At 32.3% G+C, this 19,928-nt stretch overlaps 1 protein-coding gene across 3 annotated transcripts; it reads left to right on the top strand.

Annotated features, from left to right (window-relative positions):
* The first annotated feature begins 2,572 nt into the window (after positions 1-2,572).
* On the top strand, positions 2,573-8,884 carry LOC105783258 (protein RRP6-like 2). Of its 3 annotated transcripts, none has more exons than XM_052626583.1 (14): positions 2,573-3,431; positions 3,927-4,082; positions 4,321-4,479; positions 4,555-4,638; positions 5,129-5,208; positions 5,303-5,353; positions 5,683-5,791; positions 6,178-6,260; positions 6,367-6,412; positions 6,609-6,696; positions 6,801-6,970; positions 7,363-7,668; positions 7,752-7,845; positions 8,098-8,337. In XM_052626583.1, exons 1-14 carry the CDS (start codon positions 2,691-2,693, stop codon positions 8,202-8,204), a joined length of 2,274 nt encoding a protein of 757 aa, XP_052482543.1. In that variant the 5' UTR covers positions 2,573-2,690; the 3' UTR covers positions 8,205-8,337. The 3 variants fall into 3 exon arrangements, with proteins under 3 accessions (XP_052482543.1, XP_012464059.1, XP_012464058.1); XM_012608605.2 differs by having other exon boundaries at positions 2,574-3,431; positions 7,752-7,853; positions 8,101-8,884; XM_012608604.2 differs by having other exon boundaries at positions 2,575-3,431; positions 7,752-7,853; positions 8,098-8,884.
* Positions 8,885-19,928: the final 11,044 nt, after the last annotated feature.

The following is a 19,928-nucleotide window of genomic DNA, read 5'->3' as shown; positions in this document are numbered from 1 at the left end:
CAAACAATCCCTAAGGACGTGTAAGATATCTTTTGTATTGTGGTGACAAACTGAGCAGGATGTATTATGACCAATTCCTCTTTGCACGCGCTCAAGATTAGTAAGTAGCTTTTGCTTATAAACAAGCCAAAGAAAAAAGCGTATATGATATGGTCCTTGGAATTTTCAAACTTTCTCCCACCTAGTATCTCATGTATCCCACGTGTTTACTCTTATCATTTGATATGCACTTTTAATCGAGAACCCTTCACTCAATGTTCGAACCCAAAAGATTTTGTCTAATCCTGCTAAAGGATGTGGGGGAGGTATGCTCGTGATCCTTTTAACAATTTCTTCTGACAACTTTTCCCTAAATGCCTCTAGATTACATGCTCCTTCTTCTGTCACCATATCCTTAAGTTTACAATCAGTTGTTGGTCTTTTAATAAAATGTACATGTAATATCAATAAAAGGTACATGTAATATTTAAAATGTTTAAAAAATTTAAAATTTGCTATAATGAGTAGGTTACAACCTAAGTCTAATATTTTAATAAAAATAAATAAAATAATAAATTTTAAAAAAATAATATTTTAATGGAAAAAGGGTGAAGCCAAATTGTCAACGGGCTCCTTTTCCCTCCTCACTTTAGTTTTTTTTATTCGAGTGGTTATGGTATAATTTTGAATTTCATACGTCTATTTTATGAAAATTAAAAGTTAGTCCTTTTATTACCATAATTAATAAAATCATCAATTCAACTATTTATATGTGGCAAATTAGAAAAAAAAAACAATGGTTCAAGCTTATATGTTTTTATCAACAATTGGATTAGTTTTAATAACGTACGAGGATTAAATTTTAACAAATTAAAGTAAATAAATTAATTTCTCAGTTTTTTATGAAGTAAAGAGATAAAAAAATCATAATTAGATCTTTAAAACAAACTTAGCAATACTAGACATTATATGATTATAGAAAACATATATGATACAGAAAAAATAATTAAAATATGAGAAAACATAAAACATAAAATTATCAAAATTTCTAATTTGCCACATATAAATTATTGAATTGATAATTTTATTAATTCTTTGCATATAAATTTGATAAACGTTTGATTTTGAAGTAAGTAATTTGAAGATCGAGTTTACTAGTATTAAATAATTTGACTAACTTTTAAATTGAAAACATACAAAAAAAATTAAATTATGATAAATGATAATAAAAGATTAACTTCTAATTTCTATAAAATAAATGTATGAAACTCAAAATTATACCACAATCACTCCAAATTTAAAATTAAAAAAATAAAATCTAAAAGTGGGGAGCAGAAAAAGGGGTGCCGCACAATTTGGCTTCACCCTCCTTACATTAAAATATATTTTTTAAATTGTTATTATTTTATTTATTTATATTAAACTATTATTTTTTAAGCTGATGTCGTTTGATTTATTGGCGACATTTAATTTTACTATACAAAATACTTCATTTTCATAATTAATTTACAACTTATCTCATTTTGTAATTAAATTTTTATATTATTTTGATAAAAATCCCTTTATATTATTATATTTAGAATTTAATTCCTACTTTTATTTCAAAAAATTAACCCTCTACTTTTTAAATTTAATAATACAAGTCTAATATTAACACCGTTAAAGTTTCTTTTCTTAAATTCAAGTTCATTAAAATGTTATTTTTTTATATGACTACTAAATAGGTATTTTTTTAAATTTTAAAATGTCACACTAGCGAGATTAACAAAATAAATTTAAGGTGACATTAACAATTGAACTTGAATTTTAAAATCTAAAAATATAGATACTAAATTCTATATTTATAAAAATACAACAACTTAAGCATATTTAACCCTAATTAATAATATGTAATCGGTAATCACCTCAATAAATGTTATTTTTCTTTAAAAAATACTAACATAATATATTATATAAAATAAACAAATAAAATGTGTTAAAATAATTTAAAAACTTAAAAACGTATTAAAACAATTTGTTTAAGAAAATGATAAATATTTTAAATTTAAAACTATTTTTAAAGGAAGTTATTAGTAAAAAACCTATGTTAAAATATGATAGCTAAGGCATAAGGAGGATACAATAAAAGAGTAGAGGATTTTTATTCTTTTTAACTTGGTAATCTACATTATTTAACATTTTAATTGGGTTTTGATTTGAATAAAATGATGTTTAAAATTTTGTCAGATATTTATTTGGCACAAGTTTAAATTGTGTTATCCTCTTTTCTAAAAATTTTAATTAAAAAATAGTTATATATATATTTTATAAAAACAGTAATACTACTTTATAAAAAATAGTAATATTTCTTTATCAAACAAACAAATAGCCATACTTGTTCTTAAGGAAAAACAAACAAACAAATAATAATACATTATGTTAAAATTTAAATAATTTCTTTAAAATATAAATATTTGTTAATACATTATTTAACAAATACCAATATTTGTTACTCTTTAGGCATTATTTCTTAAAAAAAATTAAAAAAAAGTCATTATGTGTCAAATTCTAGTTCTCACAAAAAGACAGTTTTTAGTAAATTTTATTTCGTTTTTGTTTTTGCACAGTTTCTCTCTCTGATAAACTGTTTTTTCCCTATTATTTCCCCGAATCAAAGGAAGTGAAAAAATCACTAAAACCCTAATCTTTCTTCATCGAAAACCCTAAAAACCATGAACATCAACAACTATCCAATTGCAATGGAATCCCTGTCTGAACCTTCAAAAGATGCCCAATCTCTTCAAACCCTAGCTTCGGGTACTTTCTCTTCTTCTCTTTCCTCACTGTCTTCCTCATCTCGAACCCTCCCTTCCAATCAAGACTTTCATTTCTTTAAGAATTTCGACGGTTTCAAGCTCCCCATTGATCAAATTGCCAAGATATCGGATTCTTTGCTTGAATCCATCGGCTCATCGGCTAAAACATGGTGCGCCAATAAAGCGATCAATTTTCCTGACAGAATTGGGAGTATAGCCGATGATGAAGCTTATGATTGGCTTGTTGATATCAACGACGAAATCTTGGAACGATTTGACGTTTCCGTGGATGAATTTCAAAATATCCGAAAGAAAGAAGAGGAAACGGGGAGGTTTATCGGGTCGGATCCGGAAATTAATGGGTTTCAATTGGTTTACGGGAAGAAAAAGAAGAAAGGGGATGGTGGGTTAATGGGTGACTCGGTTGCTGAGTCAGTGAGTGGGAAGGAAGGTGCGTCTCCGAGTTATTCTGGAGTGAAGGTGAAGAAATGGGCGTTGGCTGCAGGGACGTCGGGGAAAGCGAAGGTTCCTTTTCATATACCAACAATACGGAAGCCGCAGGAAGAGTATAATATACTTGTGAATAATTCGAATAAGCCTTTCGAACATGTTTGGTTGCAAAGGAGTGAGGATGGGCAACGCTTTGTTCATCCACTGGTGAGTTTTTTTTCTTCTTCTTTTCTTGTTTAATTTATCAATTTTTGAAGCTCCTTTTATGGGATCAGTAAGTTGTTTGAATGCTTTGCTCAGAAATGATTCCTATGGAGACAGTGTATATATGAATAGGGCGACCTTTTAAAGTTTTCTGAAGTTAAAGAACCTTTCAATGGTTTATAGGAAAGCTTTTTCAAGGTTATCTTTCTTATTTTCTTTATTGATGCCAATGGTGGTGTAATTACTGGTAACTAGAAGACAGAAGACCGCAATTGTTTTTAAGAATGTTATCATGTTCTTAAGAGCCACCTTAACAGTTTTAGATACAGATTTGATAATAAAATTTCACTTTAATTCCTTTTTCTAACTCAGTATCTCACACACATCCAATTGTGTTCAACAATAGCTTCTATGTAATTAGCTGGGTTATCTCTGGTAAATTTGTGGTGCCTGCCAATATTATAATTAAAAAACCCCCTTCTGTTTTGCACTTTACAGGAGAAGCTGTCTGTTATGGATTTTGTGGATAAAGATATAGCAGATATTGAGCCTGTAAAACCACCCTCAATTGAGTCTACCCCATTCAAGCTGGTGGAGGAGGTAAAAGATTTGAAGGAGTTGGCAGCCAAATTACGCAGTGTAAATGAATTTGCGGTAAAAATCTGAGAACTAATATCATTTATGTGATCATTCTTACTCTCCTTTAACAGTTGGTAAGACATAGAATGAAGTGTTTACCTGGTCTGAAGAACGGTATATGTATCTCGGGTATTGGGGCTACCAGTTTGACGTGACCTTGTATGCGTCAAACATAGGTGTTCTATTTTTTAAAAAATAATTCTTGTAACATGTTACCACTTTGCATGTAGTTTAAAATTGTAATTATTCTCAGGTTGATTTGGAGCATAACCAATATAGATCATTTCAAGGATTGACTTGTTTGATACAAATTTCTACCAGAAATGAGAATTTTGTTGTCGATACTTTGAAGCTACGAATTCATATTGGCCCGTATCTTAGGGAATTATTCAAGGATCCCACCAAGAAAAAGGTTGGCCTCTTTAATGGCTGCAATTTTTTCCCATTTTGGTCCTTCTGCACTTTTTAATATCCTTAGTTTACATAGGTTATGCATGGGGCAGACCGGGATATTGTGTGGCTTCAGCGGGACTTTGGCATATATATATGCAACCTCTTTGACACCGGACAGGTTTATACTGCCAACCTGTTACTTCTCTGAACTTGATTAATATGATAATTTACTGTAAACTCTTGGTTTTGCTGGTATGTTTTAAGAATTGAAGTTATTTTCTTCTATCAAATTATTTATTAGGGTTAATTAGCACGTAACGATAAATTAGGGGAGAGGACATTGGTGTCTCAAGACTATACATGACAACTCTGTAATTGTGTTTCAGATGATTGAACTAACTTAACACAAATTTTGGATGATTATTAAAATGCTAATCTCATTGGAACTCATTGAAGATGTTAAATATATTATAGGCTTGGGAATATTACTGCTTACCGCAGATTCAAAGAGCCTAATTACTGTACTTTAAGTGCCATTTTCTCAATAGAAATGCTTAGGCATAGTTTTGAGTGCAATTAGATATGAATGAAATGATTGTTTGAATTGAAGTTAAAATTGTGTTGGACACCTACCATTTTGTTGACTTATGCTTTTGCATGGTACTCAGGCCTCGAGGGTCTTGAAAATGGAAAGAAATAGTTTGGAACATCTTCTGCAACACTTTTGTGGAGTTACTGCTAACAAAGAGTAGGTTTTCGTTTAAATTTGTTTGATCTTCTTCTTCTTCTTCTTCTTCTTCATTATAAATTGATCTTCATCTGTTCTATCTTCCTCATTGCAGATATCAAAATGCAGATTGGAGATTGCGTCCTCTTCCTGCTGAAATGGTCAGGTAACATTGCTTTTGGAACCTGCATCTTTTCTCTTCTCTGTTTTACTCAATTGATCATTTTACAGGAAAAATTTAACCATCTAATCTGCAAGATAGTATTACTTACATTGTACTTGTTTTTACAAGAAAAACTAAACAATCATATAAGATGTAAATTGTAGTTAGTTTCGAGTTTTTCATCAATATGAAGTAAAACACTTTGCTTTTTGTTTATGATTGCACTGCTTGAAGAAAGTTTCAAGGTTCTGTGATTGCAGATATTGAAGAGGAAACTTTCATTGTTTTATGTCAACTAATTATTTTCCTTCTATTATATTTTTCTACGACAGATATGCTAGAGAAGACACACACTTTTTACTGTTCATTTATGATTTAATGAGAATCAAATTGCTATCCATGCCTATGGAACCTGAACATTTTGATGCTCCGTTGGTAGAGGTATGACGCAATGAATCATAATTCACATAATTTTCTATATTCACCATCGCTTGTTGTATCATAGTCCTGACTTTCTCGGAGAAAAGAAGCTATGGGATTTCAGTAATCTTTAATCATAGTTTCAATCGTGGAAGAGTTGGGCTTCTTTATCTATTCCTCTGGCATTTGACATTTATTTTGTTCGAGCTTCAATGTGTAATTTCAGCTGAGGCTATGTATTCAAAATGTTAAATGCATAAGCGTTCTTTCGTTGATTCTTTTTTTTCCCCTAAATTGACTTCTTGTTGTTCTCCCTTTTTCAAATAAATTTACTAGGATATATGAATTTGTGAGCTTTGATGCTTTGCAGTATTTATTTTTGACTGCAAAGGTTTTCTGGCTAGCAGGTCTACAAGAGAAGTTCTGATGTATGCATGCAACTATACGAGAAAGAGCTGCTGACAGAGAATTCATATCTCCACATATACGGGTTTGTTAAATGCTTAGACTACACGGTGCATGATTGTGTGCACGTTTAAATATCCCATGTTAATCCAAACTAAATTATGGCCTTTATTCTTTGCCATTTGATATAGGTTGCAGGCTGCTGGTTTGAATGCTGAGCAGCTATCAATTGTCTCTGTAAGATCATGTTGTTTACATTTTTCATGGCCGTTTTGTTTACATTTAAAATAACATATTGATTTGTTTGTAAACCACAAGATATGGTGAATTTCAATTTTGATATATGTAATTGATGTGACGAAGCCTGTCTAGCAAAAGTAGATGGATGGTATCCATTTCTTTGGCTTATATAACTCACTTAAATGGCTTACAGGGGCTTTATGAATGGCGAGACCATATTGCACGTTCAGAGGATGAAAGTACTGGCTATGTATTGCCTAACAAAATACTTATTGAAATTGGTATGAGCACTTCAAGTTTTTATCAGTTTCCACTGTATATCCTTTTTTATACTCTACTTATTGGTTTTTTTTTACTTGTTCATATTTTTTCTTACCGTGAAAAGCCAAGCAGATGCCTGTAACTGCTGGCAAGTTGCGTCGACTGTTGAAATCTAGACTCCCATATGTGGAGCGAAATCTTGGTGCAGTTGTTAGCATCATCAAGCGTTCTATGCAGAATGCTGTCTCATTTGAAGCTGCTGCTCAACAACTTAAAATGGGGCGTGTGCTACACGTAAGAGTTATTACGCTGATTTGATGATCCTAATGTTGACATACTATTAATATATGTTGTTAATCGGTTAAATTTCTTTTGTTATCTCATTTTTCTTTCAGTCCTCAAATTGGTTGCCATCTTATCTAGAAATAAAAGATAGCATTCTGAGTTGTAGAATGCTGGCCATGTGACATAAATAACAAAATCCAAGTCAAATTCATAATGTTCATCATCAGTTATCAATTGAAGTTACAAAAGTGAATAATATTCCAGATAACTGGTTCAAATATATGCAATTTGTTAAATCTTATTGAATAGGCTTTAGAAATCTATTTAGTTGCTAGAATGGGTTGAAAAAGTGTTGATTTTACATTTTTCTTTGTGTTGCTTCTGTTTGTTCCAATGAACAGGCATCGGAAGAATGTGTAGCAGTTAATGACGGAGCTGTACTTGTACCTCCTGAGACTTGTCCAGACTTGAAAATTGGAAATGATAGAACAGAAATCATAGATGGTGGCATGAGGGGACTTGATGGGAAAACTGCAAAGCTTGCTTCTCCTCCATGTAAAGAATTAGTGAAGACTGGAAGCAGTATTCCTGGACCTGACACGGACAAAAAACAAAAAAGATGCCATATGGAGCCAGTTGTGAACAGTATCTCAATGTCTACGAGAGAAGGTTTTACCGATTCAGGGCTGAGTCCACCTTCGACAAAGGTTGTAAGTTAATCCTTCATAGATGTATGGTGATCTATCTTCTGATATGTAGCTGCTGGCTGAAATATATATTCCTGGTATAGGCTGGTGGAGCAACTGTTCAGATTCTGAAGAGACCTAACTGTGGCTTTGGGGCATTTCTGGGGAATTCTGCCACGAAGAAAAAATCTGATATAGGTAAAAAGGTGAGCCAAGTTATTTAGCTACAATTCTTTATCCACTGCAATGTTTTTAGAAAAGTCGATCTCCCTCTTTCTGGCTTTGGTATGGTTCTTTGTGAGTGAAACTTACCAAGACTCTCAGATGCAGTCCATGCACATAGTTTTAACAGTTTCATTCCTGTATCTTTGAATTTATTTATAGGTTTTGATTTGTTCAATCAGTCTTTATGAATAGCAATTCTTTGCTAACTTGTTTACTGTTATCTAGAAGGAAGAGAACAAGTTGGAGCAGATCAGATCTTCGGTGAATCTACCGTTCCACTCATTTTTGGGTATAGAGGAGCAGTCAAAACTGGTGACGGAGGAGGCAACTAAAGTATCACAAATTTCACAACCTGAAGAACCTCCTCCTGTGGTAGCTACCGAGTTGACATCTGAAGATATAATAATGTTGGAAGAAAATTCAAGTAAAGATGAATCAAATGATGGTGGTGGTGGCCCAAAACCCAGTGATGCTTCTGTCGGTGATAGTCCCGTTTGTTACACCTCGGAAACAAATGAAGGTGACAATGAGGAGACTATGTCCCTAACTGATTTATCTACAAGCTTCCAACAATCCACCCAGTCTTTTAAAGTCAAGGAATCAAAAGAACAGAGTGGTTCTTTGCAAATAAAGCCATTTGATTATGAGGCAGCCAGGAAACAGGTTAAATTTGGAGTAGACACAGAGGAAAAACCAGGAAGTCAAGTAAACTCTGCCCGTAAGAAGAGAAGTTCTGCAGTCGGGCTGCTGCAAATAGATGATGGGACGAAGCTGTTCCCTCAGGCTAGACGACGACAAGCTTTTCCTGCATCAGGGAATAGGAGTGCAACTTTCCGGTGAGTGTGTCTGATGATAAAATCATGGCTCTGCATGACAAATGAAAAAAGAATTTTGCGTTTCATATTTAAAATTTTGATCAATAGAAAACGATCACAATCTTGTTTAGGAAAGTTTTAAACGTACTCCTATTTTGGAGACCTACTAAATACACGGAAAAAATTAGTGAATTAAATATATTCGTATTGGAAAAAGCATACATGTATCTAATAATCAAACAAAAGATAATGATCTATTTAAATGTCGGTCTCTTAATTAAAACTTAATTGCTGGAGAAAATAAGCAGAAAACAGGTTGTTGAGCATTTATATTTACAAAAATGAAATTTTGATAGATAATGAAAAGGTATCACTATTAACATTAATTTAGTTATTGAGTTTACCACTAAACAGAATATGTTACGTCAAGGAAAATGTATATTTTTATAAAGAATTTTGACTCTTGAACTTGTTAAATCACTTAAAAATGCAGGGAAAAATTATTTGTTAATTTTACTTATGTTACTCGTGGATTGTTATGTGTATCACATTAACAATTAATTATGACACCAATTTTAAATTTGGAATAGAAAAATGGGGTTTGACTTTGAAAATAAAATGGAGTTGCCACCAATATTTTATTAAGGTGTGATTGGATCACATTGAAAATAATTTTAGGTTTGCGAATTTTGAGAAAACAGGTGTGGATTATGCATGGGGAAGGGTTAGCATCCTCGTGATGCTCAAAATTGGTACCGAATTGATTGTTTAATGTCTTAATGTCAAAATATTGGAAAGATTTTAAAATACGGTTCATTCAACTTTTAAAACCCATGCATTTGAGAAGGATATTTGATTATTCGGGTCAAATGAGAAAATCAAAACTTTTAGGGTTCGATTTCACAAAATTCCTAAATATCGAATATTGCCTTTATTGATTTTTAAAAAAAGATCCTCTCCTCAAGAAAACTATACGTCATATTCAATGCGTTAGGACATAACGTATCGAATTCCCGAGAATGAGATTTTTATTTATGCGTTTTAATTAAAGACCATTCTCGATTATTTAGATTCGACGAAGAGAGTTGGAATTTAATACGTTAGGGCTCAATTTTCTCGAGGATTCTAAATTTCGAGTATTGCGTTAATTTGAAAACTTTTGTATGAAATAACTTTGGCATTTGTAATCTTTTGAATGGATAAAAAAACGATTGAATAATAATGTATATCGCGAATTGGTGATTCGTAAATTAAAAAACACACCAATGAACAATAAGCAATTAATGAACGAATACAAACAAGCGTAACAATAATAATTTCATACATTATGTAAATATCGACATTAGCTAATAAAAGGAAACTAATTAAAATCAAGCAAAAATAACACTAATGAAATATACAAATTTAAACATAATTTAAGAAATAAATATAATGTATATAAATTAAAAATTAAAATAAATTTGAATAAATTAACAATATTGACATAAGTTAAAATAGATTTAAGATGTTAAAATATTTGAAAGAAATAAAATATCTTTATAATAATGTGAAATTCACAATAGATTATGTATGTATGGATAATGAAAATAATTTAATATGAAATATATACGGCATATAATATTATTATATAATAGCATTATAAAAATATTTACAAATCTAAAAATATGTAATGAGTGAATTTAGAGGAAATATATTATAGAATAAAATATAAAACATATTGAATTTACATGAAAAATATATAAAAATGTGGAACTTTAAATAATGATATATAATAAAATTTGAACAATAAAACATGGTAAATTTATAATATAATAATGATAGATTCAAAATAATAATATATTATAATATTGAAATAGTATTAATAAAATTAAAAATATATTAAACTTAAACAAAAAAGAGAGTTAAATTTTAAAATAAATATATCAAATAAATAAAGATAAAAATAAAAATAAAATTGTAAACAACATAAAAAACCAAGTACATTAAATTAAATAAGTATGGACAAAATTGTATTAAATTCGAAATAAAAAGGAAAAAAAATGAAAATAAAGCAGAATTGAGGACCAAGAAGGGCACGCGCGAATAACATGGGGGCTAAAGAGGAAAATATCCTCAGCTCCAAAACGCCGCGTTTCAGCATGGACCAAAGCATAATCAAGTCGAACATATGGGACCAATTTAGAAAATAAAGAAAGATCAGATTGAAATTACGAAACAAATCAGAGGGACTGATGGCGCAAATGTCCCCTCCAAGACCAAAACGCGCGGGTCTTACCTCGCTCGGGTCGGGTCATCGAGTTATGGCCTTATACGGCGTCGTTTTGACACTAGGAACCCTAGCTCAAAACGGCGTCGTATTGTAATGTTATTTAAACAACAATTTTACCTAAAAAATAAACAACCGCAACCTTCACACAAAAAAAAAAAATTACTGCTTCTGCCTTCATTAGGGTTTCGACCCCTCATCTCCCTGCCCAAATCCGCCGCTCCTTCGCCATGGTTCAGCCACGAACGACGATTTGAGCCGACGAGAAGACGACAGATTCCCGGTAGGTCCCCTTTCCCTCTCCTTTTTATTTATTTATTTTTTACCAAAAAAAAATCAAAGAAAACTTAAAATAAAAATGGAGTTGGGGAATCACCTAAAACGGTGTATTCTTTTTTGTTCTTGAATTTTTTTTTGTATTTTTGTATTGATTTTCCTGTATTGATATTGCGTAATTGTTTACAGTGTTTGTATCGGCTTTTTATATCCGAAATTACAGAATAATAATAAAAAGAAATAAATAAATAAAAATCCAATCCGTTCTCCTCTTCTGTTATTTCGCTGCTCTTGTGTTCGTTTGTATTTGCAGGTACAGCCGTACGGAGGCCAGTTGGAGGCTCGTGGTGGTGCTACGTGCGTGATGGCGCACGTGCGAGGTGTGGCTCGGAGGGGAGCTCGTGTGTGGCAGCGGCACAGGAGGCTCTTGTTGCTGCTAGGGTTTCTGATTTCTGGTTTAGGCTAGTTGGGCTAGGGTATTGGGCTTAGGCTAATTGGGTTTAGGCTTGTTGGGCTAATGTAATTTAGGGTTTTAGTGATCAGGCCTCTGTAACTTGGGTCTGGTGAAATTTTTTTTGTAACTTGGACTATTTATTGGACTATTTAATTTTGTTTTTTCATTTGGTTTATTTTACTAACGGGCTGGGCAAATTGGGCCTATTACAGGAAGTAGAGGTACTGGTACCTTGATCTTATGTATCGATACTTACACATGTTACTATTCACATTTGCATTTTGCTTATTTATGTACCAATACCTAACCCGGTTAGGTATTGTGATATGGATGAGAGTGGATGAACGCGAAAGCGGATTGTAAAGTTTGTCAAAGTTGCGAATTTGACTTAAGGCTCTAGACGTTTGGAAATAAATTTTGATTTTGACATAACTTGAAACACAATTAAATCCAAGTCAAAATAAATAAATAAGATAAATAAATAAGATAAATAAAATAGAATAATAAATCAAAGATTAGAACAATAATGAAGAAAATAAAGAAGATAGATGGAAAGATAGAACGTGGTAGGTAGAAGTCCTAAGAAGCCTTGGAAAAACGAAGAATCCACAACCCTCTTCAAGCGACTCTAATTTTCCTTCCAAGATAAACACTTGGTAAGAAAAAGTTTGAAGATGATTCTCACAATCTTAAAAGATTGTTAAAACACTTCTAAAGAGAACTAAAGAGAAACTCTTAAAAAAATAACTCAAAAATAATTTATTAACTCAAAAGAGAAGTTGAATAATAATGAATTGTCTAATTTGTGTACAATACAAATGCCTAAATAAATTTAAATAAAACTCTTAAGTATACTAGAACTCTAATTAATCTAAATAAGAAATAGTTTTAAACTAAACTTTCTTGTTGACATAGAGCTCCTAAATAACTTAAACTATTTAATAATTATTAAAAATTTAGAATAATAAAATAATAATAGCTGATGAAAACAATATTGGGCTCATATATAATAAAAATTAAGCTTAAAACCCAAACCCAAAATGATTTAAACTCGAATTAAAAGCTCAGAACTTGTAATTTTCGTCATAATCCTGTCCAAAAATTCTGCTCGCGCAGTCTTCACTAAAACGGTAATAACTTAAGCTCCCAAACTCAAAATTAAGTGATTCAAAGTATGTTTCGAAACTAATAGATAGATCTTTGAACTTCATGAAGACATCTTAACCTAGAAATTCCAGGATCCCATCCAAAAAGTTGTCGCAGGTTTGCTAGTTTCCCAAGCTTGAAAATTGACAGTTTCGGTGAATGGAATTTAATAAATTTCACCCCATCTGTGCATGTATCATTCCCCCTTTCCTCGAAAAGATTCGTACTTGAATCTTGTATTTAATGGAATCTTGGTTTGATCTGCTTAGCCTTTGACATTATTGTTGGGCCTTGAGTTAATGTGAACCCATCACATCCATGAGTTTAAAATTGTGCTTTGAGACTCGCATCATTCCCCCTTCCTCAATAAGATTTGTTCCTGAATCTTTAGCTGCATAAAAAGAAAAGGGATTAGAACAAATAACAATAAAATGAAAATGTAATACCCCAAAACTCAGCCTAGAAGTTTAGACTGAATCTCAGAGGTTACATAGACCACTGAAGTGATCTAAAAGCATCTTACAAACGAATTATCAAAATCTCATTTCAAATGCAGTTTGCTTGATTCAAACTAAACCGTTTAATCGTTTAGGATTTAAAACAGTGAAATTTAAGTTACGTGAAAAACATTTGAAAATGGGGTTCCGCAGTTTCTAAAATTCAGCCTAAAAGTAATTTAAGAAAACCCAAACTAAAATTGTACCACAATGCCTATAGATAGTTACAGTTCAAAACCGTTCACAAATTAAAAAAAAAAAGAAACATTTTAATAGCCTAACTTAAAACGTGACAATTTCGAGACCTCCGGCATGCCGAGTCCAGGCTTCAAAACACGAGAGAATCTGAAAGGGGAAATCTAAGAGGGTGAGCTACACGAGCTCAGTGTGAGTTCGAAATGTAAGCGAATATCAAAAGACAAAGTATCAAATACAAACATTTCAAGTTAAGGTACACAGACTGCGTATACTAAAAGAAACTTGCACCAGAAGTCAGACACAACCACACGTATTGATAAGAACACACACTAACACTTTATTCAAACAAATCGACGTATGTTCAAATGCGAACTGGATGCAAAATAGATTAAAAAAAAACCCACCCCACCAACCGAACACCACTTCGACCGCCCTGCACACCACATATGAGCTAATCAAGCCCAACCAACCATGCACAGCACATAGGACCTCGAAAGGCCCATCCACCCTACACACCACATATGTGGAACTAAGCCACTGAAATATCAATATGCAGTTGAGCTAGCATATGTACTCATTATGGTAAACTGCTGTACAGATGTGTTGCAGTTAAAACTGCCAAATTAGATCAGTCTTCCTTCTCTTCACAACTAAAACCCAATTTTATAGACCAATGCTAGAATGCACTCAACATGCTAACAAACTCGCAGAACAAAATACGTAACCAGTGGACCATTTTTAGAGTCAATATCAATTAAATGCAAGCCGTATGTAACAATAACATTTTAACAAACTATTATATTAACTCTATAATTAAAACAAACGCACAAACCTGAGTTGAAGTAGAGTCCCAACCACCTTTTTTAGGGCCTAATCGAAGGTTGGAACACACAGAATCACAAACGAGTCAAAACCTGACACGAAACGAAAATTTGAGAAACATGGCCACTTGGCTTTGTGCCCCAGCCGTGTAGAAGTGCTTAGGCAGTGTGGAGGCTTGCACGCCCATGTGAAGGAGGCACACGCTCGTGTGAAGAAACACATGCCTGTGTAAAAGGAGGCACACGACCGTGTGATTATGAGACACACCCATGTCACTTAGAGACATGGCCGTGTGAACAGCCTATGTAACTCATTGTCTAAAATTGCCAAAATAAGGTGCAGGGAAGACACAGCCGTGTGAAAATCTCACACACCTGTGTGCCCACGGGACATGGCCATGTGTCCAGAACACACACCCATGTGATTATCGACTAAAATCCCCAAAAGCAGCTACACGGCTGTGTGGCACCAAAATTCATCGAAAACCTTAAGTTCTCAATTACACACGGTCGTGTGGACCACCCATGTGCGGCACACCCCCATGTGGCCACCCCTGTGGTCACGAAACCACACTGAATTAGGTAGCAAAACGTGCCTTTGATGTCAAAACGATCCTCAACCTTCGATAACTCAGAAATACACCATAATATACCGATTTTCATGCAATTGATAGCCAAACAACACTTCTGTTAGTCAATTACAGAAACCCAAAATTTTTCGAATTCCACAGTATCAAATTAACAATTCATTATCAAAATTACAGAGTTCCCGAACACACACCTGAATTTGCGATTAAAACACCACAATAGCCCCAATCCAAACTTCAAAACAACTTGCACATAACAAAAACAGAACATAAAATTGCAATACCAGTTTAGATGAAAATCAAATCAATCCAACTCAAGCTACTCTTACCCAGAAACCCCTGTCTATGGAATTGTAAAACAATAACTAACGACAACAAAAAATAACCAGAATAGAACAAAAGACAAAAGGGGAAAAATAGAGGAAACAAGCAAAGAAAGAAGGAACTGACCCAATTGCACACACGTGGACTCGAACTCCAGACTAAAGGCTAAGCTACCAAATATCGAGTCACTGAACTAGAAGGCTCACTCTGATACTAAGACGTGAAAACAAACCCATCCTCGACTAATCCTAACAACAAACCTCCAAACTTCTAACCTTAAACTCCGGGGTGTTACAAAAAAAAATACTTACCTAATTTTTTTTGTGCGCCAAAACTATCTCCAAGATCAAAGATATGATTTTGATCTCCCAAATGAGCATGGATCAAATATCTCTCATTCAAAGACAAACTATAAACACTAAACAAAGAAATATTAGGCACATGAGTGTTAAAGTAAAAAATAACTCAGAACTTTCTTTGAATATATATGGTCATCCATAAGAGTTTCTAACGATGAGTCAAGAATTTCATATAATTATAAAAATCAAGAATGTTAAGATTATGTAAAAATTCATCATTAAAGGTCAAGATAGAAAATTTTGTTGCAAGAGCAAATATATAAAATGATTTAATAAACCTATTTAATGAAACATAATTACTATTTTTAACCTTTACAAGTCTAGATAAACCCATAAAATCATTTAAACTTTCAGACCAAGGTTTAATGAAATTTGACAAACGAGAAAGCATGTTGTAAGGAAAAATAAAATCAGTAGCATACTTATTAAAACATTTATTTTATGCCTTCTTAAATCAATTTCTAATGTTTCCTTACCTTTCTTGCCTTGTAGCACTTGTGGAGAATTATTAATATTCACTTACCTTTCTCACACAAGCAAAAGTGTCGATTGATGGTAGAGTAATGTAATTGGAAGTCTGTCAATGGATCTTTAAAATCCTGTAACAAGAAAACACCATTAGACAAATTCGAGTTATGGTTAGCTAAAACGTAACCATTCTTCACTTTTGCATGAATATTTTTTTGTATTTCATTTTCTTTTTCCATTTGAAAACTCTCCATTTTTACTTTATATGTATTTTCACTCATCAAAAGTGGACCACCAAGTAGACTTTTATCACTTAAGGTCTATTTTCTCTTTGTCTTTTCAAAATTTTCTTCCTCACTTCCCATATCCCCCTCAAAAGTATTACGAGTATCCAATTTAGTACAATATATCTCAGTAGAAGAACATGACATTTCAATCTCATCTAACCCCATAGATTCGAGGAAAAAATTCTCACTATCATTTTTTTTATAAAAAAAATCTCGTATTGGCACAATCACGACTATAGTGCCCACATCCTTTGCACATAAAACATTCAATGTCACGAGCTCTTTATTGTTTTGGTGAAAAATTAATAGAAGTGGGTTGCTTAGAAGATGTAATAGAAGGTTTTTGTAGGAGCCCCACTTTTCCACTCAAAAGGTTTAGTCTCATCATGTTTTGGTAGCAACTTATTAGTACCATAAGGAGGTTTCAAAAAGTAGAATTAGAACTTGTACCTCTATAATATTGTGATGCACCAAATGGACGAGATTGAAGTTGTTGCTCAATCTCAACTGCTTTGTGTATTGCCTCTTAAAGATCAATATATGTTTGAAAATTAAGAGCATTGGCTATCGAAATGTTCAAGCCATTTACAAACCCCACCTTAGTAGTCTCTTCATCTTCTTGCACATTTGCTCTTTGCATAAGCATCTCCATCTCCTTAAAGTACTTATCAACAGATCGATTACCTTGAATAATGCGTCAAAATTTTGTTTTGACCTCTCTGTAGTAATGAGAAGGAATGTAACGTTTTTGCATCACTTGTTTCAACTCGTCCCATGTTTCAATTACCCTTTCGTAGTTTCTTTGACGATTAATTCTATGTTGAATTCATTAACTCAACGCATAATCTGAAAATCCAAGGGTCGCCATTGAGACTCTTTCCTCTTCGCAGCATTTATAATAAACAAACATAAGTTCAATTTTTGATTCCCACTCACAATATGCATTGGGATAATTCTTTCCACGAAATTGTGTAATTGAGAACTTTGATTTAGCTAAATTTTTTTTCCCACAGCCATTATTAACCAAAGTATCATTATTTGCATGAAAACGAGACTGATAAACCCTTATCTCTCCAATTACGATTCTGACGCTTAATTTTGGTACTTAGAAGTTTTAAAATTTTGCTAGTCGTGTCTAGAATAGTGTCCCAATGCTGATCTTGAGTAACTTGAACCTCTTGATCCATTTGCAACTTTTCGATCATAGTATCGCAAATGATTATGAAAGTCTGAAAAGAACACAACACTCAAGAAATGAAAAATTAAGCAAACCTCACTGTTAAGCACTCTGAAATAAAATAAGATTTTCAATGAGATAAGATTTAATCTTGTGAGTCATTCAAAAGTGTCTATATCAATCAATTAGAGTGTATTAGAATCAAACTAACAAAGCAAACCTAGTAGCACTAGGAGTCCAAAATCGGCTAAACACCAAAGAATTATGTTGTACGGAGGAAGGAACGTGTAACGTGCTTTAACCTACTAACACAAGAAACAATAAAGTGTTAGAATGCATAAAAAATATAAAAAAGCAAAAACAAATGAAAAATTAAGGCTAAGAGTCAATGAAAATTGCTGAAACCCGAAAAATTGTGAAGCAACTTGACAAACTTCGTTCGAGGTGTTTTCGATTTCTAAAAACCATGACATTTAAACTGGAGCCTCCTTATATAATGTATATTTGATCTAAAAATTTTTGGCACAAATTTCAACCTAAAAAATATTTTTTTAATTTTTTATATTTTTTGTACCTTTTCAATCATTTCTTTGTAGGAATATTTTTTATATTCTAAAATAGTGCCAAGAAATAGTATGTAAAATTTCAGATCGTCTGAAAAACATTTACGCACTAAAAAATATTTTTTCATGAAAACTTTCTAGGTAAATAAAATGTTTTTGAGGTTGTTTCCTGGAAATCAGTTTATAAGAACAAAAAGAACACCTAAAACGCCCAAATCTGATACCAAATGATACGAATAAGAGTGGATGAATGTGGAAGTGAATTGTAAAGTTTGTCAAAGTTGCAGATTTGACTTAGGGTTCTAAACGTTCGGAAATAAATTTGAATTTTGGTACGACCTGAAACACAATCGAATCCAAGTCAAAATAAATAAATAAGATAAATAAAATAGAATAACAAATAATAGATTAGAACAATAAGGAAGAAAATAAAGAAGATAGATAGAAAGATAGAACGTGGTAGGTAGAAGTTCTAAAAAGCCTTGGAAAAACGAAGAATCCACAACCCCCTTTGAGCGGCTCTAATTTCCCCTCCAAGACAAAACACATGGCATGAAAAAGTTTGAAGATGATCCTCACAATCTGAAAAGATTATTAAAACTTTTCTAAAAGAGAACTAAAGAGAAACTCTTGAAAAAAAAAAAAACTCAAAAAGAATTTTTATCTCAAAAGAAAAGTTGAATAATAATGAGTTGTTTGATTTGTGTACAATGCAAAGGCCTATATATAGGATAGCTAAATAAATCTAAATAAAACTCTTGAGTATACTAAAACTCTAATTAATCTAAACAATAAGTAGTTTTAAACTAAAAATTCCTAAATAAGTTAAGCTACTTAATAATTATTAAAAATTCAGAATAATAAAATAATAAAATAATAAAATAATAAGATCTGAAAAAAAAATATTGGACTCATATATAATAAAAATTAAGCCCAAAACCCAAACCCAAAATGATTTAAACTCGAATTAAAAGCCCGAAACTCATAGTTTCCGTCATAATCTTGTCTAGAAATTCTGCTCACGCAGTCTTCACTAAAACAGTCATAAATTGAGCTTCCGAACTCAAAATTGAGTGATTCAAAGTACGTTTTGAAACTAAGAGATAGATCTTCGAACTCTATGAAGACAAGATCCCTTCCAAAAAGTTGTCGTAGGTCTGATAGTTTCCTAAACTTGAAAATTGACAGTTTTGGTGAATGGAATTTAATAAATTTTATCCCATGTGTACATGTATCGTATTGGAACCTGAGTATAGGTGAGCGAAAAACAATTCCAAAACACCTCAAAATCATACCGAATCACCTCCAAATCAATCGCAAACAGTTTGAGTCATTTTAAACCTTTATAATACCTCAAATATGACTTAAATAATTACTTGATCATTTATTCTCATTTCACATGTCATGTAACATAAGATTCTAATAATTCCACCTAATCACTAAGGTTGCATACTTGTTTAACACCTATGAACTAAGTACAGATGTTGATTAAATATTTCATAATTCCTATCTTAGTGATGATGAGATGTGATTCTTTAAGCTTACTTATTCATATTATGACTTAATTTAGTCACTTCATGTTGAGGACACTAACTAGTTACTTGGACAACATGTTTTAAGTATAACAATTTATCCATTATTTAATTCACTTACCACTTATCTCTCTTTGGCACCTATTTATTTATCACTTTCCTCAATTCACTCGGCTCATTAGCCCTTAAGAAACGATAGAAAACTAAGAAGGATAGACAAAATCATTAAGAACCGAAGTGCTGCTTACATTTTAACGTGCTAAGATATTTTTATGACGTTCCATTT

Source organism: Gossypium raimondii, chromosome 13, assembly GCF_025698545.1.
Source record: "Gossypium raimondii isolate GPD5lz chromosome 13, ASM2569854v1, whole genome shotgun sequence".
In the NCBI taxonomy this organism is placed as follows: domain Eukaryota; kingdom Viridiplantae; phylum Streptophyta; class Magnoliopsida; order Malvales; family Malvaceae; genus Gossypium; species Gossypium raimondii.
The sequence above is the reverse complement of the archived record's forward strand: the minus strand, read 5'-3'. Positions and strand labels throughout refer to the sequence as shown.